Source organism: Mobula hypostoma, chromosome 13 (genome assembly GCF_963921235.1).
Source record: "Mobula hypostoma chromosome 13, sMobHyp1.1, whole genome shotgun sequence".
NCBI classification, from domain to species: Eukaryota; Metazoa; Chordata; class Chondrichthyes; order Myliobatiformes; family Myliobatidae; genus Mobula; species Mobula hypostoma.
In genome coordinates this window covers 97,264,467-97,287,382 of record NC_086109.1, presented here as the reverse complement: position 1 = coordinate 97,287,382, position 22,916 = coordinate 97,264,467, and the positions used below count along the sequence as shown (strand labels likewise).

Genomic DNA, 22,916 nt, shown 5'->3' with positions numbered 1-22,916 from the left:
AACCATGGGTACAGCAGTCAGCAAAGGCAGTATTCTGTGATGTCTTCGTGTTCACTTTGCACAGTTTGTTGAGATTATTTTCCTTTATAACATTTTTTTAATGTAGGAACCTAGGGAAGTGTTAACCAGAGCAAGAAGTGAAGAAATGGGTCGGACTATTCCGGGTTTGCCACAAGGATGGATGAAGGTACAGTGGACGACTTTTGGCCTGTCTGAAGTTTAAAATTAGCTGGATATTCTTCCCTGTCATTAAGTTGCTTCTCTTCCTAATTAAGTGGAAAAACCCTATAACTTAGAGAAAGAAGTGAATTACACAATACTTATTGACTGCCATTTTCTCAGTGTGTCTGAATTTCTTCAGGTACATGCATAACATGGGTATGTGCTAGTCTATACCCAGCCGGAGTGTGACACACAGTAGAGATAGGGCTCAGTGTGTAAATCTTCAAGGGGCCTTTTAAACCTGTTTGAAACTGAAATACGGGTAGCATTGTTTAATTGTATAGAGATTAGTCTTGGAACTGGGAAGTTTGGGCCAGCTGAGTTACACATGTTAAACTGCAACCAATTCAGTTATCCAGTCCAGTTATTTCTATAACGTAAAACATCACTCCTTTATAAAACAAGTGACCAGTTCATGGCATTTTATTAAGTTTATTTAATATTACTGCATATTCTAGAAGATTAGATTTACAAACTTTTCCTTTGCTATTCTGATAAGGAGCAAATCTCAGCTTCTTTGTACAATTTTCACGTTGACTGTGTTCTTTATCAGTTTCTTGATGTGGTAACTGGAACCTATCGATACTATCATTCACCAACCAACTCTGTTCACATGTACCCACCTGAAATGGTACCATCGATCACACCGCCTGCAACTCCTCCGACCCACAAAGCCAAACCACCAAGTGCAACTGATGCTGATGTTCCCAAACTGAAACGTTCCTACTCCTCACCAGATATTGCTCAGGCAATTCATGACGAGCAGAGCAAGATGAAAACAACCAAACCAGTGCCCACAGTCAACCGGGAAACAAAGTAGGTTACTTTTTAATCTTCCAAACTATTTTGTGTGTGTCAGTATATTTATTTAGTGCATTTTATATTGTGCCTTATCTCTGACTTGCTCCCAGACCTTTGTCATGGACCTTCTGGATCTAACATCCAATGTAAACATATTCCCATTCCTCTATCCCACTGCATTTTCTTAGGCAAACTCCTGGGCTTAAGGCATCGATAAGATCATTGTATGCTTGATTATGTTACGCCTGCAGTTCGGTCATAATTATACATGTTGCAGTGTTGAGATTCTCTTCAATAATCAATAATAAAAGCTTTGTTTGCAACAACACACATCAAAGTTGCTGGTGAACGCAGCAGGCCAGGCAGCATCTATAGGAAGAGGCGCAGTCGACGTTTCAGGCCGAGACCCTTCGTCAGGACTAACTGAAGGAAGAGTGAGTAAGGGATTTGAAAGCTGGAGGGGGAGATGCAAAATGATAGGAGAAGACAGGAGGGGGAGGGATGGAGCCGAGAGCTGGACAGGTGATAGGCAGAAGGGGATACGAGAGGATCATGGGACAGGAGGTCCGGGAAGAAAGACGGAGGGGGGGGTGACCCAGAGGATGGGCAAGAGGTATATTCAGAGGGACAGAGGGAGAAAAAGGAGAGTGAGAGAAAGAATGTGTGCATAAAAAAGAGTAACAGATGGGGTACGAGGGGGAGGTGGGGCCTAGCGGAAGTTAGAGAAGTCAATGTTCATGCCATCAGGTTGGAGGCTACCCATACGGAATATAAGGTGTTGTTCCTCCAACCTGAGTGTGGCTTCATCTTTACAGTAGAGGAGGCCGTGGATAGACATGTCAGAATGGGAATGGGATGTGGAATTAAAATGTGTGGCCACTGGGAGATTAGCCACACTCAGGTTGGAGGAACAACACCTTATATTCCATATGGGTAGCCTCCAACCTGATGGCATGAACATTGACTTCTCTAACTTCCGCTAGGCCCCACCTCCCCCTCGTACCCCATCTGTTACTCTTTTTTATGCACACATTCTTTCTCTCACTCTCCTTTTTCTCCCTCTGTCCCTCTAAATATACCTCTTGCCCATCCTCTGGGTCACCCCCCCCCCTCCGTCTTTCTTCCCGGACCTCCTGTCCCATGATCCTCTCGTATCCCCTTCTGCCTATCACCTGTCCAGCTCTCGGCTCCATCCCTCCCCCTCCTGTCTTCTCCTATCATTTTGCATCTCCCCCTCCCCCTCCAGCTTTCAAATCCCTTACTCACTCTTCCTTCAGTTAGTCCTGACGAAGGGTCTCGGCCTGAAACGTCGACTGCGCCTCTTCCTATAGATGCTGCCTGGCCTGCTGCGTTCACCAGCAACTTTGATGTGTGTTGCTTGAATTTCCAGCATCTGCAGAATTCCTGTTGTTTTTGTTTGCAACAATTTGTGTTTTGGACCAATCACAGATATAACAGAGGTAGGTGATGTACTATTCTTGGTCCTAAATTAACTGGGATGTTTGCATCTTTTCAGACCCTCTGTTTGCAGCAAAACAGAAATCTCAAGCCCTTCTGCTTCTCAAATTCGAAACCTGAACCCAGTGTATGGAGGTCTGGGCCGAGCCCTGACGGGGCTGCGCAACCTGGGCAACACTTGCTATATGAACTCCATCTTGCAGTGTTTGTGCAACACCCCACGGTTAGCCGAGTACTTCAATAAAAATTGTTACCAGCGAGATATAAACAGGTAAATGTCTCACTTGTTGACAAGATCACATACCAAGTTCAATGGTCAGGAACCCTGCGTTGCAAAATTCCAAAACATTAGTAGGTCAAATATGATGGCAGAATATAGTATTAACGGTAAGACTCTTGGCAGTGTGGAGGATCAGAGGAATCTTGGGGTCCAAGTCCATAGGACATCAAAGCAGCTGCGCAGGTTGACTCTGTGGTTAAGAAGGCATACGGTGCATTGGCCTTCATTAATCGTGGGATTGAGTTTTAGAGCCGAGAGGTAATGTTGCAGCTATGTAGGACCCTGGTCAAACCGCACTTGGAGTACTGTGCTCAATTCTGGTCGCCTCACTACAGGAAGGACATGAAAACCATAGAAAGGGTGCAGAGGAAATTTACAAGGATGTTGCCTGGATTGGGGAGCATGCCTTATGAGAATAGGTTGAGTGAGCTCGGCCTTTTCTCCTTGGAGCGACAGAAGATGAGAGGTGACCTGATAGAGGTGTACAAGATAATGAGAGGCATTGATCATGTGGATAGTCAAATGGCTAGCACAAGAGGGCATAGTTTTAAGGTGCTTGGAAGTAGGTACAGAGGAGATATCGGGTAAGTTTTTTACGCAGAGAGTGGTGAGTGCGTGGAACGGGCTGCTGGAGGCGGAAATGATAGGGTCTTTTCAGAGATTCCTGAATGGCTACATGGAGCTTAGAAAAATAGAGGGCTATGGGTAAAGACTAGGTAGTTCTAAGGTAGGGACATGTTCGGTACAGCTTTGTCGGTCGAAGGGCCTGTATTGTGCTGTAGGTTTTTGATTTCTATTAATGGATCATAAATACTCTTTATCAGTTCACATTGGTTGTGATTAAAGTTAATGTATTACTGGAAAGAGATTTTGGCAACAAACCGAATAGAAATGGCTTGATTCAAAACCTTTTGCTAGGGTTAGCACTGAAAACCACACAGGACAACGTAGTGCACTGTCCTTTGTGGCGTGCATAGAGGGTTAACACCCTAGCCATTATCATAAACATTGACTTTATTTAGCGTGCATAGAGGGTTAACACCCTAGCCATTATCATAAACATTGACCTTATTTCTCCACCAGCAATGTGTACTGCAGAGTGTGTTCTAACAAATCATCACGGCTCCTTTGGTACTCCTCCCAAACTATGACCAATGTTTTCCTAACAGACCCTTGCTTATCACTCATCTGTCGTCACTGAAATCCCAGTCTCCCTATATTACAATACTATGGGAGTATCATAACCCCAATCACAGTGGTTCAGCTGGTCATCCATCTACCCTCAGGCTAGCTAGGAGAAAACAATACTGCTGTTGTCAGTAATATCATGAATAATTAATTCAACTTTGACTTAATTTTGACTGAAGCAATCAAGGTTCCAGCTGAAATTTAAAACAAAATCAGAAAATGCTGAAAATATACTCGGTGCATTTGTGAGTGTTAATGTAAGTAGTTATTCTGATGAAGGATTTGTGACTGGGACTTAAATGGGATGGGATATATGCTTTCTGGGCCAGGATGATGGTACAACATGGTGGGCTCCAGGACCCATACTGTGCTGTACTGTTGGGAGGTCACCTTCTTGCCCTCCAAAGTGCAACATTTCACATTCGTTTGCATTAAACTCCACTTGCCGTTTCTGCAGCTGATTTACATTCTGCTGTATCTTGTGATGTACTTTGCTATCCACAACTTCACCAATTTTAGTGTTGTTTGCATTTGCAAACTTACTAATCAGCCCATCTACATTTTTGTCCAAGTAATCATCGGGTGGGAAGTTGAGTACAGCAGTTGGGAAGCCTTAGTTATGGGGAGGGATTGGATAGTGACAGGCTGAGGAGTCACTTGGTAGTTGTAAATATTTATAAAAGGTGCAGATGGTGGGAATCTTTTTCCCATGTGGGGACAACAAAAGCAAAAGGTGTAAGGTGTGAGGAAATAGATTTAAAGGGGATTTGAGGTGTCAGTTTTTAAGAGGTTGTGAGTGGAATGTGCCACCAGAGGATGTTGTGAGGTCAGGTACCAAGGTTGTGTTTATGCAGGCATTTGGAATGGCAAAGTATAAGAAGCCTGAGAGGGTCAGTGGGATTAGTGTCGATGGGTAAAAGGTGGATATGGGTATGGTGGCAGAAGGGCCTGTTTCTCTGCGATAATACTAACACAGAATCAGATTTATTATCACCATAAGATACAGGAGCAGAGCTAGGCCATTTTAGCCCATCGAATCTGCTTTGCCATTTCACTGTGGCTGATCCACTTTTCCTTTCAGCTCCAATCTCTTGCCTTCTCTCCATATCCCTTCGTGCTCTGACCAATCAAGAACTTATCAACCTCTGCCTTAATTATACATAAAGATTTGGACTCCACAGCTACCTAAAGAAATTCCTCCTCATCTCCATTCCAAAAGAACACCCCTATATTCTGAGGCTGTGTCCTCTGGTCTTAGACTCTCGCACCACAGGAAACATCCTCTCCATGTGCACCCTTTCAAAGTCTTTTACCATTCGATTGGTTTCAATGAGGTCACTGTCACCTGTCATTGTTCTGACTTCCAGTGAATACAGGCCCAGAGCCATCAAACGCTGTTCATATGAGAAGCCATTCAATCCTGGAATCATTTTTGTGAATCTCCTTTGAACCCTCTGCAGTTTCAGCACATCCTTTCTAAGATAAGGGGCCTAAAACTGCTCACAATACTTAGTGACTTCTCACGAGTGCTTTATGAAGTCTCAACATAATGCTAGCATCGTATTTGCTTTCCTCATCACAGACTCAACCTGCAAATTGACTTTAGGGAATCTTGGAATCTTGCACAAGGACTTCCAAGTCCCTTTGCACCTATTTTTGTATTTTCTCTCCATTTAGAAAATAGTCAACCCTTTCATTTCTTCTACCAAAGTACAGGACTGTACACTTCCCCACACTGTATTCCATCTGCCAATTTTTGCTCGTTCTCCTAATCTAAGTCCTTCTGTAGTCTCTCTACTTCCTCAAGTAGTTGTCTCCACCTATCTTCATATCATCTGTGAACTTTGCAACAAAGCCATCAATTCCATCATCCAAATCATTAACATATAACGTAAAAAGAAGCGGAACCAACAATGACCCCGTGTAACACCACTAGTCACCAGAAGCCAACCAGAAAAGGCTCCCTTTATTCCCACTCTTTGCCTCCTGCCAATCAGCCACTGCTGTCTATCCCGCATGTTTCTTCAAAGAATTCTAACAGATTTGTCACACAAGATTTTCCCTTCAAGAAACCATGCTGACTATGGCCTGTTTTATCATGTGCCTCCAAGTACCCTGACACCTCATCCTTAATGATCGACTCCAACATCTTCCCAGCCACTGAGTTCAGACTAAATGGCCTATAATTTCCTTTCTTCTGCATCTCCCTTCTTGAAGAGTGGAGTGACATTTGCAATTTTCCAGTCTTTTGGAACCATTCCACAATCTAGTGATTCTTGAAAGATTACAAATGCCTCCATGATCTGTTCTGCCACCTCTTTCAGAACTCAGGTGTACACCATCTGGTCCAAGTGACTTATCTACCTTCAGACCTTTGTTTCCCAAGAAACTTCTCTCTAGTTGTGGTAACTTCACACACTTCATGCCCCCTGACACCTGGAACTCCCTCCGTACTGCTAGTGTCTTCCAACAGTGAAAACTAATGCAAAAAACTACTGTAAAGATGAAGCCACACTCAGGTTGGAGGAACAACACCTTGTATTCCGTCTGAGTAGCCTCCAACCTGATGGCATGAACATCGACTTCTCTAACTTCTGCTAATGCCCCACCTTCCCCTCGTACCCCATCTGTTACTTATTTTTATACACACATTCTTTCTCTCACTCTCCTTTTTCTCCCTCTGTCCCTCTGAATATATCCCTTGCCCATCCTCTGGGTCCCCCCCCACCTCGCTTGTCTTTCTTCCCGGACCTCCTGTCCCATGATCCTCTCGTATCCCTTTTGCCAATCACCTGTCCAGCTCTTGGCTCCATCCCTCCCCCTCCTGTCTTCTCCTATCATTTTGGATCTCCCCCTCCCCCTCCAACTTTCAAATCTCTTACTCACTCTTCCTTCAGTTAGTCCTGACGAAGGGTCTCGGCCTGAAACGTCAACTGCACCTCTTCCTAGAGATACTGCCTGGCCTGCTGCGTTCACCAGCAACTTTGATGTGTGTTGCAAAATACTTATTTGGTTTATCCGCTATTTCATTGCCCCCCCCCCATTGCTATCTCTCCAGCATCGTTTTCCAATGGTCCGATATCAACTCCCACCTCTCTTTTACGCTTTATGTATCTGAAGAAACTTTTTTTATCCTCCTTATTGGCTAGCTTGCTTTCATATTCCATCTTTACCTTAATGACTTTTTTAGTTGCCTTCTGTTAGTTTTTAAAAGCTTCCCAATTCTCTAGAGTGCCTATAATTTTTATTCAATTAGATGCCCTCTTTTGGCTTTTTATGTTGGCTTTGATTTCTTTTGTTCGCTACAGTTGTGTCATCTTGTCTTTAGAATACTTCTTCCTCTTTAAGATGTGTATATCCTATGCTGAATTGCTTCCAGAAATTCCAGCCATTGCTGCTCTGCCGTCTTTCCTGCCAGTGTTCTTTTCATCAATCTGGCCAACACTCTCATGCCTCTGTAATTTCCGTTACTCCAGTGTAACACTGATGTGTCTGACTTTAGCTTTTCCTTCTCAATTTTCAGGGTGAATTGATCATATTATGATCACTTGCCCCTAATGGTTCTTTTACCTTAAGATCTATAATCAATTCTGGGTCATTGCATAACACCCAATCCAGAATGGCTTCTGGTGGGCTCACCCATGAGCTGCTCCAAAAAGCCATCTCATAGACACTTCAGAAATTCCCCCTCCTGGAATCTAGCACCAACCTGATTTTCCCAATCTAACTGCAAATTGAAATCCCCCATGACTATTGTAACATCGCCCTTTTAGCATGCATTTTCTATTTCATTTTGTAATTTTTAGGCCACATTCTTACTGCTATTTGGGGGTCTGTATACAACTCTTATCAGGGTCTTTTTACCCTTGCAGTTCCTTAGCTCTATTTACAATGATTCAACACCTTCTGACCCTGTGTCACCTCTTTCGAATTATCACTGACATATGACATGAAATTTGTTGTTTTGTGGCAGTGTACAGTAGAAAGACATAAAATTATTATAAATTTCAAAACAAAATGCGAAAAAAAGAGTGGGAAGTGTTTATGGACTGTACAGAGTTCTGAAGACAAAGGGGCTGAACCTCAATCATTGAGTTTCGGTCTTCAAGCTCCTTTACTACCTCTGTGATAGTTACAAGAAGAGGGCATGTCCTGGATGAGGAAGGCCCTTAATGATGGACGCTACCTCTTGAAGATGTCCTCGATGGTAGGAAGGGTTTTGTTTGAGTCTACAGTCCTCTGCAGCCTCCTGTAGGTCATGATGCAACCAGTCAAAATGCATTCACTGTACATCTGTAAAATGTGTACAAAATCGAATTTCGTCAAACTTTGAATGAAGTAGAGCTGAATGAAGTACACACCTGGAGTACTTCTATCTGTTCTTCAAAGTTGATGGAGCTATGGCAACACACATCAAAGTTGCTGGTGAACGCAGCAGACCAAGCAGCATCTGTAGGAAGAGGTGCAGTCGACGTTTCAGGCCGAGACCCTTCGTCAGGACTAACTGAAGGAAGAGTGAGTAAGGGATTTGAAAGTTGGAGGGGGAAGGGGAGATCCAAAATGATAGGAGAAGACAGGAGGGGGAGGGATGGAGCCAAGAGCTGGACAGGTGATAGGCAAAAGGGGATACGAGAGGATCATGGGACAGGAGGTCCGGGAAGAAAGACAAGGGGGTGGGGGGACCCAGAGGATGGGCAAGAGGTATATTCAGAGGGACAGAGGGAGAAAAAGGAGAGTGAGAGAAAGAATGTGTGCATAAAAATGAGTAACAAATGGGGTACGAGGGGGAGGTGGGGCCTTAGCGGAAGTTAGAGAAGTCAATGTTCATGCCATCAGGTTGGAGGCTACCCAGACGGAATATAAGGTGTTGTTCCTCCAACCTGAGTGTGGCTTCATCTTTACAGTAGAGGAGGCCGTGGATAGACATGTCAGAATGGGAATGGGATGTGGAATTAAAATGTGTGGCCACTGGGAGATCCTGCTTTCTCTGGCGGACAGAGTGTAGATGTTCAGCAAAGCGGTCTCCCAGTCTGTGTCGGGTCTCGCCAATATAAAAGGCCACATCGGGAGCACCGGACGCATTATATCACCCCAGTCGACTCACAGGTGAAGTGTTGCCTCACCTGGAAGGACTGTTTGGGGCCCTGAATGGTGGTAAGGGAGGAAGTGTAAGGGCATGTGTAGCACTTGTTCCGCTTACACAGATAAGTGCCGGGAGGGAGATCAGTGGGGAGAGATGGGGGGGACGAATGGACAAGGGACTTGTGTAGGGAGTGATCCCTGCGGAATGCAGAGAGAGGGGGGGAGGGAAAGATGTGCTTAGTGGTGGGATCCCGTTGGAGGTGGCGGAAGAGTGGTGGGATCCCGTTGGAGCTATGGCATTGTCTACCATGTCTGTTTCATGCACAGTGAGGAACCTAGCAAAGACGCAGTTGCTTCCTGAGTACCAGAGTGGTCTCCCTTGAGTGCACAGCTTGGAACCCAGCTTTATATTTCACTGAGGACGTAGCACCTATCTGAAGTGAAAATCTGCCTGCTAATCCAAATTTTAATCACCCCTTGACCTCTCCATAAGTGAGGGCCTGCCAGAATCTGGTAATTTTATGCCAATAAAAGGTATTCACCCTCCCTTGAAAGTTTTCATGTTTTATTGTTTTATAACATTGAATCACAGTGGATTTAATTTGGCTTTTTTGACTCTTCGTGTCAAAGTGAAAACAGATCTCTACAAAGCGATCTAAATTAATTACAAATATAAAACACAAAATAATTGATTGCATAAGTATTCACTCACTTTAATATAACAAACAAAATTAACACTGGTGCAGCCAGAAGGTTTTAGGAGTCACATAATTAGTTAAATGGAGATCACCTTGTGCAGTCAAGGTGTTTCAATATAGTAAAATTACACCTGTATCTGAAAGATCCATCTGCTGGTCAGTCAGAAATCTGGCAAAAACTACACCATGAAGACGAAAGAACATTCCAAGCAACTCCGCGAAAAGGTTATTGAAAAGCACAAGTCAGAAGATAGATACAAGAAAATTTCTTAGTCACTGAATATCCTTTGGAGTACAGTTAAAGTCAATTATCAAGAAATGGAAAGCTGTAAATATGTCTAGAGCAGATTGTCCTCAAAAACTGAGTGACCGTGTAAGAAGGGGACTAGTGAGAGAGGCCACCAAGAGACCTGTGACAACTCTGGAGGCGTTACAAGTTTTAGTGACTGAGATGGAAGAGACTGTGCATACAACAACTGTTGCCTGGGTGCTTCACCAGTTGCAGATTTATAGGAGAATGGCAAAGAGAGAAAGCCATTGGGGGGGAAAAAACTTACTTGAAATCTCAGCTAGAGTTTGCCAGAAGGCATGTGGAAGACTGAAGTCAGCTGGAAGAATCTTCTATGGTCAGATGAAACTAAAATTGGGTTTGTAGGCCATCAAGACTAAATGCTATGTTTGGCGAAAGCCAAACACCACACATCATCAAAAACACGCCATCCCTACCGAGAAGCATAGAGGTGGCTGCATCGTGCTGTGGGGATGCTTCACTGCAGCAGGCCCTGGAGGTCTTGTGAAGGTAGAGGGTAAAATGAATGCAGCAAAATACAGGGAAATCCTGGAAGAAAAACTGATGCAGTCTGCAAAAGAACTGTAACTTGGGAGAAGGTTTGTTTTCCAGGAAGACAATGACCCCAAGCATAAAGCCAAAGCTACACAGGAGTGGTTTAAAGACAACGAAGTTAATGGCCTGCTGAAGGGTCTTGACTCAAGACATCGACTGTACTTTTTGACATTGGTGCTGCCTGGCCTGCTCCAGCATTTTGTGTGTGTTGTATGGATGTCCAGCATCTGCTGATTTTCTCTAGTTTGGAAGTTAATGTCCTGGAGTGGCCAAGTCAGAGTCCAAGCATCAAATCCAATTGAGAAGGGCTGTTCACGCACGATCCTCATGCAATCTGACAAGAGCTTGAGCAGTTTTGTAAGGAAGAATGTGGGAAAATTGCAGTCCAGATCTGCAAAGCTGATAAGGACCTATCCACACACCCAAGGCTGAAATTGCTGCCAAAGGTGTATCTACCAAATACTGACTTGAAAGGGGTGAGTAATGATGCAAGTCAATTATTTTGTGTTTAATAATTGTAATAAATTTAGACCAAATTGTAATTTGTTTTCACTTTGACACGAAAGGAGCTCTTCTGTTGATCAGTGTCAAAAAAGCCAAATTAAATCCACTGTGATTCAATGCTGTAAAACAATAAAACATTAAAACTTCCAAAGGGGTGAATATTTTTTTATAGGCACTCTGTATAGTAAATAATTGTGATATATATTTCTTCTTGTAGATCAAACATTCTTGGCCATAAAGGTGAAGTGGCTGAAGAGTTTGGTATAATAATGAAGACTTTGTGGTCAGGACAATACAAATGCATCAGTCCGCGAGACTTCAAGGGTCGCATAGGAAAAATAAATGATACGTTTGCAGGATACGTGCAACAGGATTCCCAGGAGTTGCTCCTCTTCCTTATGGATGGTCTTCATGAAGATCTAAACGAAGTAAGATGTGACACCACACTGTGTGTGCAAGGCAGAGATGCCTTGTCTGTTAGTGAATTATACCGTTTGTGAGGTAATTTAGCAAATCTGTAGGTTTCAATACAGAGCAGAGCTCTACATAGAAAGCTGAGGTACAGTTTGGGTATAACTCATTACAGAATCACATTCTATTAGTCTAAAGCTGAGGTACAGATTGGGTATAACTGATTACAGAATAGCATCATATCCTTTGGGCCTAAAGTATAAAACAGTGGATTTTTCTGGCCAAGGACCAGTCACGCTATAACTGAATGGCTGTACAGTCTTGGGAGGCTAAATAGCTTACTATTTCTGATGCAAGTGATTCTCCAAGCTGCATACCGGGCATCTGAAATGAAAGGGTATTGTTATGTAGGCCTGACTTTGTTTAATTAGGGAAATCCCACTGCACTGACAGCCCAGTTATTTTCATTATATTGACAATTAACTTTGGCTTTCTTTAGGCTGAACGGAAGAGATACAAAGAGGAAAATAATGACAACTTGGATGATTCAAGAGCAGCTGATGTAGCCTGGAAGAAGCACAAACTGCTCAACAAGTCCATCATTGTAGCCCTGTTCCAGGGGCAGTTTAAATCGACGGTTCAGTGCCTGACTTGTCACAAACGGTCCCGGACTTTTGAGGCGTTTATGTACCTATCTCTGCCTCTTCCATCTTCCAGCAAATGTACTCTGCAGGTAGTCATGGACTTTCTTGAGTTTTACAGAAAATGTTTCTTCATGGTTTGTAACTGTTCCAAACTTGCTTTATTCAGGGTGATTGTTTGGGGACTGTGGTTGGAGGGAGGAATTGTAATTGGTCAGAAATTGTGCTCCTGATTTGCTCTCTGGGGTTGTGATGGAGAGTAGCCATAGATAAGTTCATTAGAGGTGAATTGTCTGCTGTTATCACTGTTTAGATGTAGGTAGAGGAGAGGCATTTTGTCAACCATTTCAAACACAAGGAAGTCTGCAAATGCTGGAAATCCAAAGCGCACACACAGATGAGTCCTGACAAAGGCCTGAGATGTTGACTGTTTACAATTTTCTGTAGATGTTGCCTGACCTGCTGAGTTCCTCCAGCATTTTGTGTGTGTTGCTTTGTCAATCATTTCATTTGAATGAATTGATAAGGTCCGCACTTTGTGTGAAGATGGACCATAGCATGTGTATTGTTCTAACCACCTCACTATAGCAAAAGCAAACTGTAGTGGGCAATCACTAGGGTATTGCTGAGGATGGAGTGTTTCAATTCCAAGGAAATCCAAGTGTGGCTGGTCTTATCTATATTGGGGGACTAGAAAATGAATGGCATAGATACGGTAGATAGTAGGAAGTTGTGCCCAGTAACCAAGATGTTTGGAGCTGGTGGGCATGGATTTGTAAATTTGTGGCATGCAAAAGTTCGGGCACCCCAGTCAAAATTTCTGTCACTGTGAATAGCTAAGCGAGTAAAAGATGACCTGATTTCCAAAAGGCATAAGGTTAAAGATGACACATTTCTTTATATTTTAAGCAAGGTTACTTTTTTATTTCCATCTTTTACAGTTTCAAAATAACAAAAAAGGAAAAGGTCAGTACTTACTAACACTCCCTTTGGCCAGCATCACAGCTTGTAAACACTTTCTGTAGCCAGCTAAGAGTCTTTCAATTCTTGTTTGGGGCATTTTTGCCCATTCTTCCTTGCAAAAGGCTTCTAGTTCTGTGAGATTCTTGGGCCGTCTTGCATACACTGCTCTTTTGAGGTCTATCCACAGATTTTCGATGATGTTTAGGTCGGGAGACTGTGAGGGCCACGGCAAAACCTTCAGCTTGTGCCTCTTGAGGTAGTCCACTGTGGATTTTGAGGTGTGTTTAGGTGTGTTGTAGAAGCCATCCTCTTTTCATCTTCAGCTTTTTTACAGACGGTGTGATGTTTGCTTCCAGAATTTGCTGGTATTTAACAGAATTCATTCTTCCCTCTACCAGTGAAATGTTCCCCATGCCACTGGCTGCAACACAAGCCCAAGGCATGATCGATCCACCCCCGTGCTTAACAGTTGGAGAGGCGTTCTTTGCCTGAAATTCTGCACCCTTTTTTCTTCAAACATACCTTTGCTCATTGCGGCCAAAAAGCTCTATTTTAACTTCATCAGTCCACAGGACTTGTTTCCAAAATGCATCAGGCTTGTTTAGATGTTCCTTTGCAAACTTCTGACGCTGAATTTTGTAGTGAGGACGCAGGAAAGGTTTTCTTCTGATAACTCTTTCATGAAGGTCATATTTGTGCAGGTGTCACTGCACAGTAGAACAGTGCACCACCACTCCAGAGTCTGCTAAATCTTCCTGAAGGTGTTTTGCAGTCAAATAAGGGTTTTCATTTGCCTTTCTAGCAATCCTACGAGCAGTTATCTTGGAAAGTTTTCTTGGTCTTCCAGACCTCAACTTGACCTCCACCGTTCCTGTTAACTGCCATTTCTTAATTACATTACGAAACGAGGAAACAGCTACCTGAAAACGCTTTGCTATCTTCTTATAGACTTCTCCTGCTTTGAGGGCATCATTTATTTTAATTTTCAGAGTGCTAGGCAGCTGCTTAGAGGTGCCCATGGCTGCTGATTGTTGGGACAAGGTTTGAGGAGTCAGGGTATTTATAAAGCTTTGAAATTTGCATCACCTGGCCTTTCCTAATGATGACTGTGAACAAGCCATAGCCCTAACAAGCTAATTAAGGTCTGAGACCTTGGTAAACGTTATCTGAGAGCTCAAATCTCTTGGGGTGCCCAGACTTTTGCATGGTGCTCCTTTCCTTTTTTTCACTCTAAAATTGTACAAAACAAAAATAATACACTAATCTTGCTTAAAATGTTGAAAAGAATGTTTCATCTTTAACTTTATGACTTTTGGAGATCAGTTCATCTTCTACTCACTTAACTATTCACAGTAACAGAAATTCTGACCAGGGGTGCCCAAACGTTTGCATGCCACTGTACATTAAAAGATGTTTAGAGAGGATGGGACAAGATGTTTTTCACCCAGAAGGTATTGGAATCTGAAGAGTATTGCCCAAGTGCGTGGTGGGGGTAAATATTTTCACAACATGGATGAAGGACTAACTTGACCACTTAAATAGCCAAAGCATTGCTGGTCAGTGAGATTGGAATGGATGGACATACTGGCTCAAAGAGCTTTACCTGAGCACTGGAATTAATAAATATTTATGACTGTGTGCATTCAGTTCCCTTCCCTCAAGTTGTCACACCCATATTGATTCTTCCAGGCCATTGGACGATATTTTCAACATTCTAAAATGTGTTTCTAATTGTGGATTTGGTTGCTTACATTTAATTAAAATTTCCATTTTCTTTTAAAGGATTGTCTCAAATTATTTTCCAAAGAAGAGAAACTGACTGACAACAATCGGTTCCATTGTAGCAACTGTAAGGCACACCGGGACTCCACAAAGAAGCTGGAGATCTGGAAGCTGCCCCCTATCCTACTGGTGCATCTGAAACGGTGAGCTCTGCAATAGGTTGTCAGCTGTGGCTCACCTGGAAGGAGCATCTCTGTATTAGCTCCCCTTGGACAAGCAAAGTGAATCTCAGTGTCGTACTGTGTGGATAAATTGGTCAAAGCTGTACCCGTGATTACCTTCCACTTTGAAAAATGTACTTGTGGGTGGTGAGTGGAGAGGCGGAGACATCATGAAGGAGTTTGTGCTGATGGGGTGGGACTGTACTGTGCTGGAGTTCGTGCCGATGCGACTGTAGAATGGTGGATTGTAATGCTTCACCAATCCCTGTTCTCTGCAGAATCTCTCCCTTTCCCTTCAGCTCCTTTCCTCAGCCAGTACTCTCCTTCTAAACTGGGCAAAGGGTGAGAGATTGCCTCCAAGTCTGCTTGGTTCTCACCTCATTGTGCTCTCAATCACAGATTCTCTTACGAGGGGAGATGGAAACAGAAACTCCAGACCAACGTTGACTTTCCGCTGGAGAATCTGGAGTTGTCAAACTACGTGATTGGTCCAAAGAACAACGTGAAAAGATACAATTTGTATGCAGTGTCGGTAGGTATTTATTGCTGCGTGTCTGAGCCTGTCGTTTTACTGAGGGAAGAGGGGCTGCATAGACACACCACCTCTTCTGGCAGCTCCTTGTATGGACAATTTACCTGTTAGATTCCCTTTAAATCACTCCTGACTGTAAAGCAATCCCTCTCATTTCAGATATCTTTTCAAGGGAAACAGGTTTTGGCTGTCTACCTTATCAATGCCTCTGGTAATTTTGTATCATCACTCTATATCACGTTACTGCTCAGCATCCTTTGTTTCAGCATTAACAGCATATCCAAGCCAGCAAACTGAAGCCATCCAGTCCAGACAATATCATTGTGAATCTTCTCTGTGCCGTAGACCTTAAGACATAGGAGCAGAATTAGGCCATTCAGCCCATCATGGCTGATCCTGGATCCCACTCAACCCCATACACCTGCCTTCTCACCATATCCTTTGCCCTGACTAATCAGGAAACGATCAACTTCTGCTTTAAATAAACCCACAGACTTGGCCTCCACCTCAGTCTGTGGCAGAACATTCCACAGATTCACTGCTCTCTACCTCTGTTCTAAAAGGTCGCCCCTCAATTTGAGGCTATGTCCTCTTGCCCTCTAGTTTAGACACTCCCACAATAGGAAACATACTTTCCACGTCCACTTATTCTAGTCCTTTCAATATTCCGTAGGTTTCAATCAGATCCCTCCGCATTCTTCTAAATTCTAGTGAGTACAGGCCAAAAGCTGCCAAATGCTCCTCATATGTTAACCCCTTCATTCCCTGAATCATCCTTGTGAACCTCCTCTGTGCCCTCTCCAATGAGAACACATCCTTTCTGAGATATGGGACCCAAAACTGTTGACAATACTCCAAATGCAGCCTGACTAGTGTCTTATAATGGCTCAGCATTATCTCCTTGCTTTTATATATTTTTCCCTTTGAAATAAATGCCAGCATTGCATTTGCCGCTTTTAGCACAGACTCAACCTGTAAATTAACCTTCTGGGAGTCTTGCACAAGGACTCCTAAGTCCCTCTGCACCTCTGATGTTTGAATTTTCTCCCCATTTAGATAATAGTCCACACTATTGTTCCTTTTACCAAAATGCATTGCATACATTTCCCAACACTATTCCATCTGTCACTTATTTTGTCCATTCTTCCAATTTGTGCAGGATTCTTTAAAGGTTAACTTGCAGGTAGAGTCGATGGTAAGGATGGCAAGTGCAGTGTTAGCATTGATTTCAAGAGGATTAGAATATAAAAGCAAGGGTGAAGTTTGAAAGGGGATGTTTCCTATAGTGGGGCAGTCTAGGACCAGAGGGTACTGCCTTAGAATAGAGTCGAGTCAAGTCAAGTTTTTTGTCATTTAACTATATACTTATATACCATCAAACGAGAAAACGTTTCTCCGAACTAGGGTGTAAAGCAGTTGTACATATAACACACAATAATTTATGAAAGTAAGGATAAAATCTCCAGTTGAATAATGCACAAATAAACAAAGTAAATTGCATAAATAAAATATGGTAAGTACAGAACCAATTAATTAGTGACACATCGGATGCGATGCAGCAGAGAGTTCAGAGGCCTAATGGCCTGAGGGAAGAGATCATCTCCCTTCCTAACCGTTCTTGTTTTTATGCAGCAGTGTCTCCTGCCTGATGGTAGAAAGTCAAAGTTCAAAGTAAAATTGTTACCAGAGTACATACATGTCACCACATACAACCCTGAGATACTTAGCAAATCTGTAGAACAGTAACTACACTGTAATCAAGCTGTACAAATGCAGATAGAAATAAATGGCAATAAATAAGCGTGAAATAACAGAGCCCTCAAATGAGTGTAGCCGGCGCCTTTTGTTCAAGAGCCTGATGGTTGAGGGGTAGTAACTGTTCTTGAACCTGGTGGTGCGAGTCCTGAGGCTCCTGTCCCATCTACCTGATGGCAGCTGTGAGAACCTGAGTGGTGAGGATCTGTGTTGATGGAAGCTGCTTTTCTGCAGCAACGTCTCATGTAGATGTGCTCAATGGCTGGGTAGACTGTGCCCGTGGTGTACTGGATTGAATCCACTACCTTTTGTAGGATTTTCCACTCCAAGGCATTGTTGTTCCCATACCAGGCCATAATGTGGCCAGTCAGCAGACTTTCCACCACACATCTATAGAAGTTTGCCAAGGTTTTCGATGACATGCCGACCCTCCGCAGACTCCTGAGGAAGTAGAGGCGCTGTTGTGCTTTCTTCACACTATTATTTATATGATGGGTCCAGGACAGGTCCTCTGAGATGGTGACACCCAGGAATTTAAAGTTACTGACCCTCTGCACCTCCAATGATTACTGGCTCACGGACTTCGGGTTTCCCTCTCCTCAAGGCTACAATCAGGATGTTGGATGGATAGGTGGGATTAATAATACTAAGGGCCCTGCGTACACAGCACTCCTAATAAATGTCCCTGATGGATGGTAGGGAGATCCCTATGTTCCTCACAGCTGTTCTGCCAGTTCTTTGTATGGACTTCCAGTCCGATGCTCGGCTGCTTCCATACCAGATGAAGATGCAACTTGTCAGGTCGTTCTCAATGGTGCTCCTGTAAAGTTCAGTTACGATGGGCGGGGGTGGAGGGAGAGGGAGCCGCCGCCTTCGAAAATGAAGGTGCTGCTGTACCGCCATGTTCAGGGAGGTGATATAAGGGGACCAGGTGAGGTCATCTGTGATGTGAATTCCCAGGGACTTGGTGCGCTCAACTCTGTCTGTTGAGGAGCCATGTATTCACAGACGGAGATGTTTCATCTGCAACTTCCTGAAGTCCACATTGATTCCCTTGGTCTCCTCTAACTGCAGGCTTAGGTTGTGCTTCTCACACCAATCCACCAGCTGCTCCACTTCCTCTCCATACTCAGTCTCATCGCTCTTGATGAGGCCGTCCACTGCTGTGTCATCCGTAAACAGTTTGACCTGAATCCTGCAACACAGTCATGCATCAGCAGGGATAATCTATCCACTTTCAACAGAGATGAAGAAAATTTTGTTAGCCAGAGGATGCTAAGTTTGTGGAATTCATTGCCTCAGAAAGCTATGGAGGCCAGGCCATTGGGTATATTTAAGGCAGAAGTTATAGGATCTTCATTAATCAGGGTGTCAAAAGTTATGGGGAGAAGGCAGGAGAATGGGGTTGAGACGGATAATAAATCAGCCATGATGGAATGGCTGAGCAGACTTGATGGGCTAAATGGCCTAATTTGCTCATATGTCTTATGGTCATCTTTTGCTAATATGAAAGACTCTTAGCTCTTTGTTTTTAAGAATTAATATTGTACCTGTCCCTGACACTTCTTCTATATACTGCACCCCCCATCCCCTATATGCAAAAAGCTGCCCCTAGGATCTCCTTTTAAATATTTCTCCTCTCATAAACCTACAATTACTTTGATAGAATTATACTAGAGGTTTTTCTCCTCTCCAGAATCGGTGGGAGTTACAGGATAAAATATGTATGAGAATTGCAGACAGGTGTCCAAATAATGGGATTGTAATGGGTAATTTTAACTGCCATAATATTGACTATGATTGCCACAGTGCTAAGGGTATAGATGGAGCAGAATTGGTTTAGCGTGTCCAGAGAATAGATGGACTTGGTAGAGAAAAGGTTACTTGGGATCAGTGACCATAACTGCCCCAGAGGAAAACCCAGTGGTCCAGTTAGTCCAAATAGGATGTCTACAACCTGAAACATGAACTGTTTCTCCACCTCCTCAGTGATTTGAGCATTTCCTGTTTGATTACAGTGTGTAATGAGAGTTCAGGGTGGAAGCAAAGTTAGAAGTGGATGAGGCTTGTGCACAGTGATCCAGATATTTCTGACATGACATAGGAGCAGAATTAGGCCAATTGGCCCAACAAGTCTGCTCCACCATTCCATTATGGCAAACTTATTATCCCTCTCAACCCTATTCTCTTGCCTCCTCCCAGTACCCTTGCAAATCAAGAACCTATCAACCTTCTCTTTAAGTATACATAAACACTTGGCCTCTACAGCTGCCTGTGGCAATGAATTTCACAGATTCACCACCCTCTGGCTAAAGAAATTTCTGCTCATCTCTGTTCTAAATGTACATCGCTGTATTCTGTGGCTATGCCCTCTGGTCCTAGACTCTCCACTATAGGAAACATCCTCTCCACATGAACTCTAACTAGGCCTTTCAATGTTTGGTAGGTTTGATTGAGATTCCCAACTCCCCTTGCCCCTTCCCCACCTCCCATTCTGACTACTGACACTATTTCTCTGTTGGTCTACCCCTCATCCCACTCCCTTCTGACACAAGGAATGGGCAGTACTCTTGGGCCTGATTCAGACCCCTGGCATTTCCAGCTCGACAGCTCTGTGTAATTTACACTTGGCCTCTTCTGGCTAAATGAAACCTCATTGCAGTCAACAATTATTACCTGCATCAAATTCCGAAAATCAATTGCTCTATAATGGTGACATCATTAGACAGTCTGAAGATATTGCTGATGTGGTTTAATGTTTTTAATTTGGATTAGAACCATTATGGAGGACTGGATGGAGGGCACTACACAGCCTACTGCAAGAATGCAGTGAAGCAACGCTGGTTCAAATTTGATGACCACGAAGTCTCGGAGATATCTGCTTCCTCAGTGAGGTCGTCTGCTGCCTACATCCTCTTCTACAGCTCGTTGGAGCTTTGTGTAGCTGACTTAGCCACATAGCAGCATTCAGCACTTCACACTTCTCTGTTAGTCTTATACCTGGCTGCGTTGGGCATGTAATTAGAGAGACAACGCAGAAGCAAACACTTCCACAATGACAGCATAACTAGCTGACTGTCCATTGTGCTCACAGTATTTGCATCCCAGAAAGGTGAACTTTAGTTATGCAACAGAATCTAAAACCTCTATTAGAATGATTACAAGAATGTCAAATCCTGTTCCCGAGCGGAGTTTGTAGTTTTGCAATAGTTCCACAAGCCAGAATTTCATTGCTTCATAAGGCAGAAATACTTGTTTGATTCTCTCCAATAACTTCCTGTTGTACTGGCCTTTCTAGATCAGTTATAGTGAATCTTTCTGTACTCTGTAAAATAACTGGGAGAAACATAAACTGATGGGACTGTATCTGTACATAATAACTGCAGACTGCACAAAATGTCTGTGTGTGTATATAAGCTATAAATACTTTTAAAAAAAGTAATACTTTTTTTTTGAAGTAATGTTGCCTATATTTCTACCTAAAACCAGAGCAAGTGCTGAACTGAAGATGTAACTGTGCTGCACCTGAACTTATCCAAAAGTGTATTGCAGATTATTTTCAGACTTTTGCAAAAGCTGTGTGTATAAAATATACTAATCTGTTAATTCAAACAACCAGTCTGACTTGCTAATGAGTGATCGTTCTCTTTATTAGGAGACCATTTCCACACCGGTGCAGACATGTTCCTATAGAATTGCTGAGGTACTAGTGCAGACTGGTGTACCAGTGTGGCCGAAGTTAGCTGCAGTGGAGAAATGTGAAATCCCCCGTAACCTCTACTGCTATCTACTTTCCAACAAGGTGGCTGATATCGTTGAAATTGGGAAGGCTACGGAAAGTAGTGTGTGATAGAATGTTGGTCCAGGGTTAGAAGGGAGGGGTGACGTTATAACTCAGACCTCATCCGTAGAGCTGGATTCACCCCTCAAGGCACCGGTATGGGAGGGGCCCCATGAAACTGGAGCTGAATGACTTTGCACCGTCCAGCCTTGCATTCCCGTGAAGTTTGAAAGTTAAGGAGTAACGTAACAATTGTTTAATGTGTACAAAGGATATAGAACAAATTGGTCTTCTCCTCCAAGCTCTAATCTTCCCTGTCAATTACTTAAGGTTGTGAGGGCAGAGCTGAACAGAGTTGGCAGGAGATACCAAATCTGCCTCAAAGAATCAGGGAGAAAGTTAAAAAACCAAATTCCTCTTGTGGGAGAGGCTCAAGAAAGTGGGTCACATTAAAGCCATATCCTGCCAGTGTTGTACAAATTTCACAGTACTCTTGAAAATTAGTATTTTTCAAAGAGTAGCTTCTTTTATTTGAAAATGTAAAAGTAAATCAATTAACCATCGTGTGTGAAGTAACTGAGCATGGATGTTATTGCAGGAATAGGTATGAAGTACAGTATACAGTAATCACTTTCTGTTATGGAGCACCTCTCCCTTCCTTGGCTTTCTTTACATCCCTGATGTCACAATGGTTGTGCACTGGTTACTTTGGCTTCACCTGTGATTTTTTTTGCTGTTGCTCCAGTTTTTGTTTCAGTGGAGTCTTGCACTGCACATTGTAAATGTTGTATGTCAGTGGCAGGAGATGGCAACACACTCAGAAGAGACTGCAAGTCCAAAGCATTTAATCCCAATACGCATGCACCAAATAGAAGTTAGAATCTAAAGACAAGGTGATGCATAACTATCTAGAATTACCAATACGTTCTAAAAATTGATTTTGCTCGAGGATTTACATTAGCACTTTAAGGAACTTAATTTGAATGCTTATTTGTCTGTTTCTACAGTGATATCTCATGCTGGAGTTCAGCCCAAGGCAACACATAATTATGGAAGGTCTTAAATCACATCAAAGAGATTAGCTGACTGTCTATATCGATGGTTTACAATTTGCTGTCCTTAATTGATCTGTGTCCTGGTGCAGCAACACTAAATATTCCATTTGAATTACTAAAATATCTGGTAATATCAACTCTATTTGAAATGATTAAACTATTACTATAAAGATTGTCTTCCAGTGTGATGGCAACATCTGTGGATCACTGAGGGAACGGCTAGGAATAGGCCTTGTGTGTTTATAATTGGCTTATAAGACAATCCATCTCATGCATTTATTTCTGCAGCACCCCTTGTACTACATACCTATATAATTTGTGTTATTTTAATACTTCACATTAGGAGATCTGTTATGTTTTGTTAGCACTTTTCTGTATTTTTCTTCGATATTAAACACTGATTCAACAGATCATTTGCTCAACTTTGGATTTGTTTATCGTTTGTCACTTTTTGTTAAGCACCTTGCTATTCCACCATAGGTACGAAGAATTGTTGTTCAGTTTTTTGAGGGGATGACCAAAAGGATTGATGATTTTGTCTACATGGTCTTTAACGTGGCCTTTGATAGTCTTGCATGGTTGGCTGGTCCAGAAAGTTCAGTACTTAGTCTACAGGAGGAGATAACAAATTGGATGCAAAATTGGCTCGCTGGTAGAAGGCAAAAGGTGGTAGTGGAGACATCGTGAATACATTGCAATGGGTTTAGCTAGAAAGCACTTACCAACTAGCTTCCTTAAATTTATAAACTTTCAGCTAC

The 22,916-nt window shown here is 42.9% G+C and overlaps 1 protein-coding gene across 6 annotated transcripts in view; it reads left to right on the top strand.

Moving 5' to 3' along the window:
• usp8 (ubiquitin specific peptidase 8) overlaps positions 1 to 20,937 on the top strand; it is a 67,766-nt gene extending 46,829 nt beyond the window's left edge. For all 6 annotated transcript variants that reach the window (XM_063066298.1, XM_063066297.1, XM_063066296.1 and 3 more), the window contains 8 exons: positions 107 to 187; positions 776 to 1,038; positions 2,540 to 2,752; positions 11,295 to 11,505; positions 11,988 to 12,221; positions 14,875 to 15,017; positions 15,435 to 15,567; positions 20,098 to 20,937. In XM_063066298.1, the coding sequence (XP_062922368.1) occupies positions 107 to 187; positions 776 to 1,038; positions 2,540 to 2,752; positions 11,295 to 11,505; positions 11,988 to 12,221; positions 14,875 to 15,017; positions 15,435 to 15,567; positions 20,098 to 20,283 (1,464 nt within the window). In that variant the 3' untranslated portion in view covers positions 20,284 to 20,937. The remainder of the gene's footprint in view (positions 1 to 106; positions 188 to 775; positions 1,039 to 2,539; positions 2,753 to 11,294; positions 11,506 to 11,987; positions 12,222 to 14,874; positions 15,018 to 15,434; positions 15,568 to 20,097) is intronic.
• Positions 20,938 to 22,916: the final 1,979 nt, after the last annotated feature.